Genomic DNA, 15,000 nt, shown 5'->3' on the forward strand with positions numbered 1-15,000 from the left:
TAAATATTTAACCAATAAAAAGTATTAACAAGAGCTTGTGACTAAATAATAACTACATTGGATCCATTGGAACACGGGTCATCTTTTCCATTTCCTGAAAAGTAATGATTTTTATACAAGGTTTCCGCCCGACAGTTGTTTCTGTCATCATAGATGTCAGTATGTAGGGAGAGAAAAAAAGAAGTGTGTCTTGCATAATGCAGCATGTGTATGTGTTCATGTAGACATCGTGCCCATTCTGACATCGGCGGTGATCGAGTGTCACCGGGCCGGACTGAAGAACTCTGCCTTCAGCTTTGCTGCCATGCTGATGAGACCAGAGTACCGCAGCAAGATTGACCCCAAGTACAGGAAGAAGATTGAGGCGATGGTCCGGTGAGGGGGGGAGCGGTTTTCAGTCTTTTTGCCACAGAGTGGCCATTTTGTCCCTCTGAAGGGACACTTTTGCTCTTTCTCTGTCTTTCTTCCTGGTTTTTAACCACTTGAACCATATGTCTAGTATGAATGTTGTCTCATATGTCTATGAATTGTTTTCATTTTACCCTAAACTTAATGTACACATTTCCCTGGAGAATGCCACTTCTCAAGCCCCTGGAGGGTTTTTAGGCATTCTCCCTCACATTCTACTTAATCCTTGTGTATCTTTTAAAATCATTTTGTGTGTGAAAATAAACAAATAAACAAACCCTAGTGTCCCTATTCTAGGGCACAGTTATGTTATGTATTATAGAGCAAAAATAGCCTAGTATAGAGACTCCAGTGAACTAAGTATAGAGCAGTATAGAACTTCTCCTCCTCACTCTGTCAGTTTCTCAGTCTTTGTCTTCTTCTCGCTACCTGTCTCCCTTCCTGTCTGTCCTGTGTTTAATATTCATCGCTGGCTCATTGTTCTGCCCCCAGTCGCCCAGATACATCAGAGTTGGAAGAGGAGACAACTCCGTGTCCCTTTTGTGGGTTCCAGCTGCCACAGAATGAACTGCTGTGTATCTCCTGCAAGAATAACTTGCCCTACTGCGTCGCCACGGTACACACACACACACACACACACACACACACACACACACACACACACACACACACACACACACACACACACACACACACACACACACACACACACACACACACACACACACACACACACACACACACCTGGATCAGGTTTCCCACTGGGGAGGTGAAAAGGTAGTGCAGCAGCAGTGGCTCAGAGCGTCTGCCTGATGACTAAAAGCCTAACATCTCCCCAGGCCAAGGGGGAATTCCTTATTGGGCTAGTGGTTAAGATGTTGGCTTTTGGCCCGGACGGCTGGCGTCGCGGTCCGGGCACGCGTGTCGTGGGTTTGATTCCCGTTCCCGGCGACCTTCGCTGCGTGTCACTCCCCATCTCTCTCTCCCCATGTCCTGTCAGTCTTCTGTCAATAAGGCAGAAAAGGCCCAAAAAATATATTTAAAAAAAAGAAGATGTTGGCTTTCCACGTGGGAGGCCCAGGTTCAGTTCCCGGGCGTCACATAGATATACATAGATAGGGTGGGCACGGTGGCACAGTCGGTAGTGCTGTCGCCTCACAGCTAGAAGGTCCTGGGTTCGATTCCCGCAGGGGACGCTGTGGGCGCTGGGGGTGTGTTCTCTCCTCCGCGTCATCAGTGCCCATACCCTAGGTGGGGTTGGCGAAAGGGCCTTTCTGTGTGGAGTTTGCATGTTCTCCCCGTGTCTCCTAGGGTAGGTACCCTCACAAAAACATGCAGTAATCCTGGTCACTATACTGCCTCCCCCTGGCCAGCCGGGGCGCCTGATGGAGGGGAAGGGAACTGGTTGGAATAACGTGTTCCTTCCACGCGCTACGTCCAACCAGGGAAACTCTCCCCTGTCAGGTGACAAGAAGGTTAGTTGGCTCTCATGCATTGAAGGAGGCATGAGCTCGGCCCTGGCCTCCCTAGGTTGGCAGAGGGAAGGTAGTGCCCAGGATTACATAGACAATTGGCACTGGGTGTAAAAAATAGGGTTACAAAATCGTGGGATAAAAATTTAGAGAAAAAAAAAAAAAAAAAAGATATACATAGATAGATACAGTAGATATAGATATATAGGCACACACATACACGTTCTTGTTGAAGTTCACACATGCCTTGGAATGCTTTTCTTTTAGCTTACATGCATTTTCGTTTTCCCCATGCAGGGTCGTCATATGCTAAAGGAGGACTGGTCCGTGTGTCCACATTGTGAATTCCCTGCCCTCTACTCCCAGTTTATTCTGTGAGTGACGTGATGTGTCAACATACTGTAGTTAATGTACACAGTACAACTAGAACAATAGTCGTCAAAACCAAATTCACGTGGTCCAAAATGTAGATTGTCCATGGTGATAGAATGACATCTGCGACGTAGTATGTCATTTTACTGATTTGTGTGTGTGTGTGTGTGTGTGTGTGTGTGTGTGTGTGTGTGTGTGTGCATGTGTGCGTGTGCGTGTTCAGGCTCCTGGAGACGGAGGGTGTGTGTCCCATGTGTTCTGAGACTCTGAGCGTCAACCAGGTGAAGAAGATCTCTGATTGTTCCAGCTACCTGCAGTCTGATGAACTGGAACACTGACGCTGATGCCCCCAAAATGTGTTACCAAAGAATGTCATCCTACAGACAGTGGTTCACAACCCTTTCTGGATCAGGGCCCAGTTTAACCCATTAAGACCGGGATCGCATCTGTGTCATTTTAAGATTTCTTTGGCTTTTCAAAAATAGCAGATACAGTATACAAGCACTGAGTGCCGCGCTATGAGCTTGTAGATCTGCTATTTTTGAAAAATCTTGAAAGTTTGTGTAAATCTTTACAAATGTCTTCTAAATCCTAACAGTTTTCTGAAAAAAACGTATGTTGCTATAATATCAGTGGTCCTGAAACATTTTCATGTTAAGGACCCCCCAAAATGATCATGTATTCGGCCGCCGACCCCCATCAAAATATGTTGTTCCAGGGACAAAGATTTTAGTAAAAAAAAAAGATTGTATTCAAAGATTTGCAGAAATGTTCAAGATTGTTTTTTTTATAGCAGATATAGAAGCTCAAAGTGTGCCACTAAATCTGCTGTTTTTGAATAGCCAAAGTGGTTAAAATCTAAAATGACACAGATGCATGCATGAATGGGGTCTGCGGCCCACCCATCTGACCACTGAACACGTGGGCCGCGTTCATTTTCAGAGCATGTTTATTTTAACGATCAATTGATTGCATTCCAGTTTTTAATCAATGGAACTAACGTAGTACACTTTAAGTTGCTACTTATCTGTATCACAATGAAAACTCAGTTTTCAAGGTTGTAAAGAAAAAATATATACCATGACATTTTGTTTTACAATTTTGTTTTTATACTAATGTTATATCAATAAAATCATGTTTTGCCAATTATATATATATCGTCTCTGTCGGGTGGAAACTTCATATGTCCAAAACTGTTACTTTTCAGGATTCAAATTCAACAGTAGCAAAAGTAGCAGATCTACAAGCTCAAAATGCGTCGCTTCGCACCACGTTTCGAGCTTGTAGATCCGCTACTTTTGATGCTTTTGTGTGACGCTATAGCATGATCAAGTAGGGCATTAATTTACGAATAAAGCACAACAAGTTAGAATATGGAGATAAGAGGTTTCTGCCCGACAGCGACGATATGCAGTATCCTCAGGGCCCACCAGTCGCTGTCCTACAGTGTGATCATGTATAGATCAAGAAAACAAAGGATTGTCTGCACACCATTTTGGATGCTCCCACAGTGTTCAAGATTTGTACAACGTTTCGACCTTTACGGTCTTCCTCGGGTACATGATGACTGCATGGGCTGAAATGTTTTACAGATCTTCAATAAATACACTGTGGGAGCATCACACATACACATTCTTTGGGGATGTGCGTGCATTATCCTGGACTGTATCATGTATTGATCATACACAGCCTATTAAGCCTAATGCACTATTAAGCCCTAATTTATACTTCATCATACAATGGTGTCGCCTAAAATAGAGATGCCAGGTTGGAAGAAAGATAGATAGACAGAACAGATTCTGTACATGCATCTTTAAAACATGTAGATTTATGATGACAATGTTGCAAATGTTATTTTAATGCATTACTGCACTTGTTCAGACCACAAAACCGACTGTCAACTGTGATTTTAATAACAATTTCATCAGGTGAATAAAATGTATTCCATGAGAATCCAGTTTAATTCCTTGATATAGACACTGACGCATTTCTTGACAAAACACTGCAAACATTCCCCCTGCTTTGATGCAAAATCCATCTCACTGGCTGATCAAACGAGAAGCTGAATTTGAAATGGAGTTGTGTCACCCTCCTGTGGTGATGTACTGTAACAACACTGCAGCACAGTTGAGCTTTCTTTACTAGCTTTCTGTTTCTTGTAAATATATCCACTATATTTAACTTGACAAAGAAGTAGAAGTATTTTGAAGCACACAGCTAAATGACCATCAACAGTGAAATGCACTGCACAATGTACACCATTAGGCATACCTGCCAACCTCAGACCGTCCGATAACAGGAGTTTTTTTTCCCAGGGGGGGGGGGGGGCTCTTGACCACGCTGGGGGTCCCCCCCAGACATTTTTTAACAGAGTAGATGTAATTTCCAGTATTCTGGTGGATTTTGGGACTTTGACACTTTTATCAGGCTTTACTTACATAGGATCCATTAAAACGTTAAAAGTAGCAATAAATGAGCCATATTTAATAATAACATTTTGCTGGGGACCCCCTGGAACCCCCCCCCCAAGGACCCCTGGGGGTCCCCGGACCCCACTTTGAGAACCAATGCTTAACGCTTTTTGAAAGTCCTGAAAAAGAAAAACAAGACTCGCCAACAAAAATCGGCAAGACACACCATCTCCGGTTTACTTCCCGTATCTGCATAGTCTCGTGTCTCGCGTAGCTATCTGCGTGAAGTGGGCGGACGCCTTTTTACGAGACCGGAAGCAGGTTGGCGTCCGCCCATTTCACGCAGATAGCTACGCGAGACTATGCAGATACGGGAAGTAAACCGGAGATGGTGTGTCTTGCCAAATTATGTTGCGCGAGTCATGTTTTTTTTTGTCGATCTGCTGTTTTTGCTATTTTAGAATGTTTATGCTGAAAAGTAACAGTTTTGGCCATAATGAGGTTTCCGCCCGACAGACAATATATTTATATTTATATTGTACATGCAAAATTGCTGCTATACGAAAACGTATTGTTACTGCAGCTGTTTCTTATTTTTATTTTCATTTGTAATAAAATGTCACTGACATCACAAGGTATTCTTCATTTTACGTATGGTCCAGTATATTATTGATTCATATCAGTCACTGTATTCCAGTGGGGCAAGGCAGCCTACTGTAAGTCTTAAACAAAATATATAAAACATAACCCTAACCCTCAACAATGGGATAAAATCAATATGGTAACGTCTTATGCAAATGAGCCATGTGGTCGAATGTAAACAAATCGCTAGTGCAGTCTGGATCTGTCATGACCGTCATGAATGAACTTCAACCTGGTGTTTGCACTTTCTGCATTTTTGACCCGTTCATTCATCTACATAAACGTTCGGATTTCAAATATAAAGTTTTTGACCCTGACGAGGGTGGGAGTTGAAAGTGTGAGTTCTGCTTATAATGCGATTGCTATATCCATAGTTTTAGCCCGGTCGGAAGAGCTCTTGACTTCAGACCACAAGATCATGGGATCGAATCCCAGCACAGGAACCCCGGTATCTGATAACAGGGAAATAAATAAATTGGTACCATACCTCAGTGTTTCCCAAAGGTGAAAGGTGGGGGGGGGGTTGCTTTTGTTCTTTTTCGTTGGAAATTTTATACGGCACACCCAGTCATCTCAGACTGGGTGTGCCGGTCATCTCAGAGCATCTCAGAGCCATCTCAGAGCCATCTCAGAGCCGCGGCACCCCTGTTGGGAAAGATGGCATACCCCAGTACCATACCCCATGGTGCTGACATCACGTAAAAAAAAAAGAAAAAAACTTTAATAAGACCATTATGTCACTGTTGGGCAGTGACATAATGGGCAGTGGGAGAACATTTTTGTCTGTTTTTAAGCACTTATTTTATACTTTACAAATGTGCAAAAATAGCCAATCTACAAGCTTGTGACACATCACAACATGTGGTGTGCTTTTAGATTTGCTATTTTAACAATTTAGGAAAATGTTCTGTCCAAAATGTGAAGATTTCTTTACATAAATATTTTAATTTATTTCTTATTTTTGGCGCCAAGGCCAAAATAGGGCCGAAAACACAAAAGCAGACATGCTGTCACCATGACTTCACACAGAGACACGTCACCTCAGAACCAAAACTTATCATTAACACCTGTGTGGTTCTCACAAAGCCTCCAATCACAACCCAGAGGGGCTGCAGCCACCACTCTCATGCATGCATGTGGCAACCGCTCAGGGGTAGAGGGATAGAACACAGGGCAGCTGGACACCACTCTTATACAGAGGCAAACATCAGAGAACACATTTGCTTATAGGCCTAGGTATTCTTTCTGTGGCTCCCTCACTAAAACAATCAAATATGCGAATCTCTCTGTTCTTGTCCGCCCTGGTCTTCTCTGCCTTTGCAGAAGAGAAAGGTAAGGCTAATGGTCACTATGGTGTTCTCTCTCTCTCTCTCTCTCTCTCTCTCTCTCTCTCTCTCTCTCTCTCTCTCTCTCTCTCTCTCCCTCTTCTAATTTATCCCCCATATTACCGTGTCTTGCTGCTGCTCTGTGGTACTAATATCTCTCTATATGAAAATGTCTGTGTCTATAATAATAATTGTTTATAGCACCTTTCAAAAACAGGGATTAAAAAGTGCTTTACGGAATAAAACAATGCACTAAAATATATTATATGACAGAGGTGGTAAAACAGCATAAGAGATAATAAAAACAAAGCAAGAAATTAGAATAGGTGTGAAGATAATAAAGGAGGAGTAATAAAAGAATCATATAAAGCCAGTCTGTAAAATTGTTGTTAAATAGGAGAGTCTTAAAAGACTAAATGGACTTTGTCAATCTGATCTCAGTCATTCCATATAGGGACTGTGATGGCAAAGGCTCCATCGCCTTTGTTCTTTAATCTACATTCAGGAACAAACAGAAAGGCAGCATTTGAGGATCTCAGAGAGCAAACCAGCACATAGTTAAAAAGTGTAAAATATAACTGAGCTTAAAAAGTGAAGTAATAAAATCAATTCTAATGTTACCAGGTAATGATTGCAACAATAAAATCTGAAATATGCTCTCTGTAAAAAAAACTAATTCTGCTAAACAAGCTTTATAGGGAAGAGACTTTGACGCACAGTATAATGTTGCATTTCCAGAGTTGTATTAGCATACTCTTGCTCACTTATCTCTCTGTGTAAACATCTATGTCTGTGACTTTACTCAGCTTTTGTCCACGTCTATCTCTCCCTTTCTCTTATTCTCTCTCTCACTAACAGACAGCGCCTTCCCGAGACTGGCCGACACTGCAGCCGTTGAGGCCTTCGTTGACTCCGCCGAAGTGGTCGTCATCGGGTTCCTTGAGGTCAGACAGGCAAAAAATGACAACGATAATGAACGAAACTAGACAGGAAAGTCAGAAACGTGTGCAGTGGGCTGGAGTGAGGGCTGAGACGTCGTAAGGACAAACCACGGGGACCATTGCATGGGTCAGGCTAATTATGCTTAACATGCATATGTGGCAAACCAGGCACCACCAGTGCAAATCCGGCAATCGCTGAGTTGTGAGCTGGGCTAAAAAAGAAAATTACAACATTCCTTTTTACACCCTTCTCTTCTTGTCCAGACTGGCCTTGGTAATGCTCTCACGAATGAATTTTCGGGGGAAGATATGTTTCCTCTCGGCCACACGTTTGGCTCAGGAACAGGCTTCCTTTGCAGTTAGGATAGGGAGCGGATGGCTGTTTCACACAGGCCAGCCCTTTGGCCAAGCTCCGGTGCGGGGGAAGAAGGTGGGCCGCTCACGAAGCATCGGAGCTTTTGTGGGATTGGCTCAAATGAGTTTGCTGTAAACAAGGGAGAGGTTCAGAGATGGAGAGAAGCAGAGCGGAAGAGGAAGAGAGAGCACATGAGGGTAGATGCCTGAGCCGTGATGTCCAGGGCAATAAGAGACCAAAATATTGTTATTGTTATGACTCACCGGGGAAAGACTCATATTATAGGCTTTAAAATGATCACAGATTTCCAGAGTCCATGGTGTGTTATGATCTCAACCTTGATGTGAATCCAGTTGAAGAATCCAGAACATAAATCCTCATCTTTCCTTACTCATTAAATTAAATTGTTTTTCTCTATCTTGTTCTGATCTTCTGTCTCAGGGAGAGGAAAGTCCTGGCTATGCAGAGCTTCTAGCAGCTGCCAAGCGCGTAGATACCATTGCTTATGCCTTGTGCAGTGAAAAAGAGGTGTGGGCTGACTACAGCGTTACCTCAGACACAATCACCGTCTTCAGAAAGGTAATCTGCATTGCTGTGAATAGAAAACCCCAGTGGTGGAAAAAGTACTCGCATTTTTGTACTTAAGTAAAAGTACCAATACTGCAATGTAGAAGTACTCTGTTACACGTAGAAGTCCGGAATTCAAAATTTACTTGAGTAAAAGTACAAAAGTATTGGTATCAAAATGTACTTAAAGTACCAAAAGTACAAGTACTAGAATGTTTGAAAATAGCAGATCTACAAGTTCACAACGCTTGTAAATCGGCTATTTTCAAATAGCCTAGGTATAAAATAAGGCTAAAGTGGTTAATGTATGTTTTATAATGTAATATATCTGCAAAGTAACTAGTAACTAATTTTCAAATAATTGTTGTGGAGTAAAAGTACAGTATTTGCCTCTGAGATGTAATGGAGTAGAAGTAAAAGTATTGAATATTGGAAATACTCCAGTAAAGTAAAAAATACCTCAAAATTGTACTTAAGTACAGTACTTGAGTAAATGTACTTAGTTACTTTACACCACTGCAAAGAATGTGACACGACGGGATCAACAACTGATGGCTGTTGTGTCTCTCCAGGCAGATAACCACCAGGACAATCTGGTTCTCTCTAAGATCAAAAAGCTGGAAACTGACGGCCTAGTAAACTTCTTCACCACCAATGAGATCCGCTACCTCACAGAGTACACCCAAGTGGTAGGTCCACTGAGAGGCTTCATATCTGTCTGTCTGTATAGACCAGTGATTCCCCAACTTTTTAGCTCAAGACCCAAAAGAGAAATTAGACGTTTATCCGGGACCAAAACTAGTGAAAATAGCAGATCTAGCTTGTAGATCTGTTATTTTCACTACTTCTTAAAAGTTGTTTTTATTAATTTATGGAAATGTTTAGATTTATTTTATTTATTAAATACTTTTGTTGGAATGGAACATGTTGGATTGTTTTTAATTGATGAAAATAATTTTTTTTCTATTTAAACTTTGGAAATAATATATCTATAATAAATGTAGGAAACAAAAAATGGGGATATTTACTTCGACCCATACAAATTGGTCCGTGACCCGACCCACTGTTTGGGAAACAGTGGTATAGATCATGTCCATTGAGCACCACAGCAGTACTGAACCACTGTCCTATTACCTAAATGTCCACATCGTTGTCTCTCTCACTACCACTATTTATAGTGAGAGTAGAAGACAATAGTTGTCTCTCTCTATTTATACTCCACTCTCTCTACTTAAACAGGATTTTCCCCCCTAACATTTTCTCTCTCCTCAGACGGCAGTGGGTCTGTTCAATTCAGAGGTGAAGACACACCTGCTGCTGTTTGCCAACAGAGGGAGTAAAGACTATACCGAACTGCAGGGTCGTCTGAGCGCTGTGGCCCCAGAATTTACTGGCAAGGTGAAAATAACAAAGGATTGAATTCACACACATGGTTAGGACAGCTCATGTGTGTCAGTCTGACAAATGTACCAAATTAAGAATGACAAGCATATCTTCACATTGTAGAATGAGCTATATGGCATGAATTGAGTTTTCAAGTCATAGACGGTTTTGACATGGTTGTACGACAAAGTTTGTATTAGGCCTAACTATTATTGCAAATTCTGTTGCTCAAGTAATGGATTAAGTATAAATTAGCTACTCTCTCTTTCAGTTCTTGTTTGTGCTGATAAATGGGGGGCTGAAGAACAACGCCAAGTCATTGGCTTACTTCGGCCTCAAGACACAAGATCTTCCCCGGGTTGGTATCTATGATGGAGACTCTGACATGAAATGGCTTCTTCCCCAAGGAGAGATCTCTGCTGAACGTGTGCAGGAATTCTGTCAATCCTTCCTACGAGGGGATCTGAAGGTGCGAATGCATTCAACTTATCTAAAGGGCCCATCATACTTGGCTGCACACCAGTGTCGTGACGTGCACCAATGTGCAACCAAGTGTAAATTACCCGTAACCTCATGGTTATTACTTTGCTATCTCTCTTTTCAATCATTCACTCTACTTTTAACGATATAAATTAAAAAAGCTATCCTGAAACCATTTTAAAATCAAACAATAACAGTATCTACTGTTTTAATATAACATATCCCTTTTTCCTCTTTCAGGATGTGAAGGAGGCAGGAGCAGAAGGCAAAACAGAGCTCTAGGAGAGTCTAAATCAATGTAAATTAATTCATATCTATTAAATAAACAGCTGTAAATGAAAGAGGAACTTTTCAAGTGACTTCCTTCTGCAGAGAATAGCCACTTTTGAGTGTGTGTGTGTGTGTGTGTGTGTGTGTGTGTGTGTGTGTGTGTGTGTGTGTGTGTGTGTGTGTGTGTGTGTGTGTGTGTGTGTGTGTGTGTGTGTGTGTGTGTGTGTGTGTGTGTGTGTGTGCGCGCGTGTGTGTGTGCGCGTGTGTGCGCACGCACGCGTGTGTCTGACTGTTTTTGTTAGCCACATGACAACAATACAAAGTGTGTGTGTGTGTGTGTACACGTTGTGTCTGTTTGTGCGGGAGTGAGCCTGTCTGCGGTGTGGGCAGCTCAGCTGACCACAGGACACTGGCCACGAGCCGCTGTGATCCCAGCGGAGCTGTTGGCCTGTCCACCGAGATGTGACGGTCAGAGCCACAACAGACCAACCCCTGAGACTGACACACACAGCAGAGGGAGATGATGACTGAGGTCATACGAGAGCTTGAAATGAAGGCTATGGCACTGGATAACGATAGCAAAACACAACTCACCTCAACTCAACTTAACCTTATTGTCACATCACAGGTTAACTTTACAAGTGTCCAAATGTGGGTGAAATTCTTTGCTTTACAAGCTCCATCATTTGCCGTTTCAAGAAGGGGGAAAGAAATTAAAAAAAACAGGTCAAATGTGGTTTGTCAGTATGAGCAATGTAAAATATATAAGGTGCATGATACATATAATATGTAAATGTACCATGTAATATTACATAATACATTATATTGACACATAAAGGTGCATGGTTTAACAGGAAATAGCAATATAGTGAGGCAGTTAAAATTGCAGCAGATCATAACAGACGTGACACATACTGTAAGCGGCAGTGCCAGTGCAGCTGCAGCAACTCAATGGTTTTTCATATAAATTAAAACTCAGTAAAACAGTCAAATATAACAATTGTTTGCAAGAAATAAGCTTCCTCAAAGCAGCCGGTGTCTTATGTGTAAAAATTGACCCGCAAGTGTTCATGTTAGGGGATAAGATTGCGTGGCAGTGGCAGATAAACACTCTTGATAGTAATACAAGTCAAATAAGGTCAATAAATCCAAAATAAAGTTAATGAGATTTGACTTTTCAACATAAGGGTTGAAAACAAACCATAAAAGATCTATAAAAGAACAACAGATGGGTCGTAGACAAGCGAAGTTTTTGAGCTGATCCCAAAGAATTCCTTGAAAAAGAGGGAATTTCAAGAACCAGACTGGATAGAGGATAATTAGTGGTGTTGTTCAGCCAAGCGGATAAATCAACCGGAAGAGGGAAAGCACAGGCTGGCACATGGAGCCGCCAGATGGAAATGTGTGTTACTCGCCATCTTAACCACTTAAGCCCTATGTATACAATACAGTATACTTCATCGTACGACGAAATTGTGAAAATAGCCTATCTACAGTGTACAATCTCACAAAGTGTCGCATCATGATACACTATGAGCTTTTAGATCTGCTATTGTTTGTTTTTTTTCTTACATTTTGGGATCATTTTTTTATTAAAAATATTAAAGCAGCAATACCTAACTTTCCTCTTCTACCCCGGAGTTAATCCTGGTTATCTACTTAAGTGATGACATTTTTACCATTGAGCTAGAGCCGGCCTGCTTGCTTGGGGGATAAATCAGGTCAAAGTTTGTGTCAGATCCTGTATCTAGGTGAGACATGACCTTTGACACAATATAAATGTCTCAATAGAAGAGCCGGGAGACAAAATACAACCACCCCCAATTGTATAAGTTATATTGTATTAACATACTCTACCATACAGATTGGACAAAATTACATTTTATTAATTAAAAAAAAGTTACATAGTGACATGCCCAAAATAGGGATGCCGGGTAGAAAGCGGTTAAACTTTTCATGCAAGTGTCTTGTGCTGTGGCTGTGTAGCTACATCACAGCCAAGACAATACTGGAGAGAAAGGGCCTCTACATGTGAGGTCTATGGTTTTAAATGGTCTATGGACAGGGTGATGACAGTGTGTTGCAGTTAAAAAATATAAGGGCTATGACTAAATATAGCACTAAAGACGGAATTTCCCGTCGATTTTCCATCACATTTTTGAATATGGTTATACTTTAAATGTCAACATGAGTCAAATATATCCATATAAAACAAGCTTTGCCCCCCAGCGCAAATGTGAAACCTAGTTGCCTACAGATTAAACACTGCAATTGTTATATAGCACACAGGTCATGTACTGTAGTAGATGGACTTCAGCAGTTGTATAACTATTATTAGCAGTATAATTTATGGTATTTATTCAACTGCTATAGCTACCACACAGCATTAGCGCCACACCCACAAAGCTGATAACTAGAGTTAGTTTAAGGCTAGCACCCAGTATCTGTACAGTATCGGGATGTCTCTGTGATGCCATGTTCTCTACCTTATCAAGATACTGTAGGCCCTGGGGCGCCCACTGGCCTAGCGGTCCAGGCGCATACGGCATACCACATATGCTGGTAATCCAGCTCGCGGGTTCGACTCCCGATCCCGACGACCTTTGCTGTGTGTCACCCCCCCATCTCTCTCCCCATTTCCTGTCAGCCCACTATCCTATCAATAAAGGCTGAAAAAGCCTAAAAAAATGTCTTTAAAAAAAGATACTGTAGGCCAAGCATACAGTATATCACTGTAGAAATACAACTCATCTGCTTAATTAGTACATCGATGAATATTCATATTCCTCTTCTTACCTCTATCAGTAATGGCCTATATTATCCAGCCACGTGTGTAATGTGACCTCTGCAAATCTCTGTATGTGTATAATAAACTTCAGAACATGCTGTGCAACATGTCCTTGCTGTCATCTTGTTCTCTGAGCTCATTGTTTAAAGAAGGGTAATTCAGCTGAATGACACACTTTGTAGAGAGTGCTCTTAGGATCACAACAGAGGACTTGTAATCACTACAAATATCCTTCATCTTCATCCTCAACATAGAAAACTTACTGTAGTGTTAATTTCAGAGAGTGTAAAAATGGACATACCTGTGCCTGTACCTGTACCGGTATCGCTCTCAGACCGGTCCGTAATTCTCAGAGTTAAATATAAAACTCTATCGATTTTACTTTGCGGTTTTACTATGATAAACAGCACCTGTTGCGAATTTAGTTGACCAACCATATGGTCCTTAAGAGTCTCCCTCTAAATAAGGGTTAAATCGACAGATTTGTATGGGTCACGAGTAAAAATCCCTTTTTTAGTTTTGTCATTATTATTTAAAAAGACTTTCAAAAAGAAACAAAAAAAATCTAACATTTTCAGAAATTAAAAATAAATATTCAAGATTATGTCATGAATTTTCAAAGAAATCTAAGAAATTCCATAAATAAATAAAAAACTTTTAAGAAGTAGTGAAAATAGCTCACAACGTGTGGCATCGCGACACGTTGTGGGGAGACATCAGTCTCTCTTTTGGGAACCAGTGGTCTATCTGATAAAGTAGTTGATTGTCATTGCGTCAAATGTATCGGTATGTGCTTACGCAGTTGAGAGTGATTCAACGCATGTTGTAGGAGCCAAATGGGGTTTTATATTTGTATTTATGCACTGGATTGGATTATTGATATGTCATAGATGGCACTATCACACTTTGATGGTGGGAGTGGCACTTTGATGGTGGGAGTGTCTCTGTGGGTGGCATCCAGCGATTACAAGTAATGGTTCTCACATGCACACCTGGGTAGGGCGAGCTGGGACTGGGAGCGATCATTTTTGTTAACCGCTTTTTGGGGAAATGCTCATGGTCTAATTTATTTCTTTGCACAGACATATGTTATTGGAACTTTCGTAATATTTTTTCGTAATACGTATTGTGAAATTGAAGTAAAGCATTTTAAACTTCAGCTTTCGTTTGCACTTGAGTCTTTTAGTTTGCACGTCATACAAGGCTCCACAGGCTTAGCCTGCCGGCTGAACGATTTATTGGGGATTGCTATCAGCCACTAGACATGTACTGGGTGTCTGGGTCAAGCAGATAAAGGACAGTCTAGTCATAAGAGCACCATTACTCCATATCCCTCAGAGCTTATAGTTAACTGAGCCAAAGAAACTGAGGAGAGAAGCACAAAAGATAGATATTTTTCAGGGTTGATTGATGAGGGACCTACCTGCACCGGTCTTCTTACTGGGCTTGTGGAAAACAGAGCTGGGATAGAAGAGCCTTCTGTAATTTCTAGAAGTCCGGAGTCTTTCAGACGGTATCCCAACGGCCAAAGCCAGAAGACAATTGCTATCTCACAAAGTCACTGATTCCTGCACCTGGGCTGAAGA

At 41.5% G+C, this 15,000-nt stretch overlaps 2 protein-coding genes across 3 annotated transcripts in view; both read left to right on the plus strand.

Moving 5' to 3' along the window:
* The window catches only part of wdr19 (WD repeat domain 19), an 18,330-nt gene extending 14,125 nt beyond the window's left edge, over positions 1-4,205 (plus strand). The window contains exons 33-37 of one of the 2 annotated variants that reach the window (XR_013934287.1): positions 225-375; positions 901-1,024; positions 2,178-2,254; positions 2,476-2,869; positions 3,258-4,205. Coding sequence is in view for 1 of the 2 variants with exons in the window: in XM_080446620.1 (XP_080302746.1) it covers positions 225-375; positions 901-1,024; positions 2,178-2,254; positions 2,476-2,590 (467 nt within the window). In the remaining variant the exon portion in view is untranslated. Of the gene's footprint in view, positions 1-224; positions 376-900; positions 1,025-2,177; positions 2,255-2,475 lie in introns of both variants that reach the window. The other variant, XM_080446620.1, reaches the window with a different exon arrangement.
* Positions 4,206-6,462: 2,257 nt separating this feature from the next.
* Positions 6,463-10,683, plus strand: erp27 (endoplasmic reticulum protein 27). The gene is made up of 7 exons (XM_080451318.1): positions 6,463-6,637; positions 7,489-7,574; positions 8,368-8,505; positions 9,066-9,182; positions 9,766-9,891; positions 10,148-10,345; positions 10,597-10,683. The coding sequence occupies exons 1-7, from the start codon at positions 6,580-6,582 to the stop codon at positions 10,636-10,638; spliced, it is 765 nt and encodes a 254-aa protein (XP_080307444.1). The 5' UTR covers positions 6,463-6,579; the 3' UTR covers positions 10,639-10,683.
* The last annotated feature ends 4,317 nt before the right edge of the window (positions 10,684-15,000 follow it).

The sequence above is a fragment of the Gymnoscopelus braueri genome (genome assembly GCF_963280865.1).
Source record: "Gymnoscopelus braueri genome assembly, chromosome: 2".
Classification (NCBI taxonomy): domain Eukaryota; kingdom Metazoa; phylum Chordata; class Actinopteri; order Myctophiformes; family Myctophidae; genus Gymnoscopelus; species Gymnoscopelus braueri.

Coding starts and splice junctions, on each gene's coding strand:
- erp27 (XM_080451318.1), top strand. CDS start 6,580: ATGCGAATCTCTCTGTTCTTGTCCGCCCTGGTCTTCTCTGCCTTTGCA. Junction 7,575..8,367: donor TCGTCATCGGGTTCCTTGAG/GTCAGACAGGCA, acceptor CTTCTGTCTCAG/GGAGAGGAAAGTCCTGGCTA. Junction 10,346..10,596: donor TCCTACGAGGGGATCTGAAG/GTGCGAATGCAT, acceptor TTCCTCTTTCAG/GATGTGAAGGAGGCAGGAGC.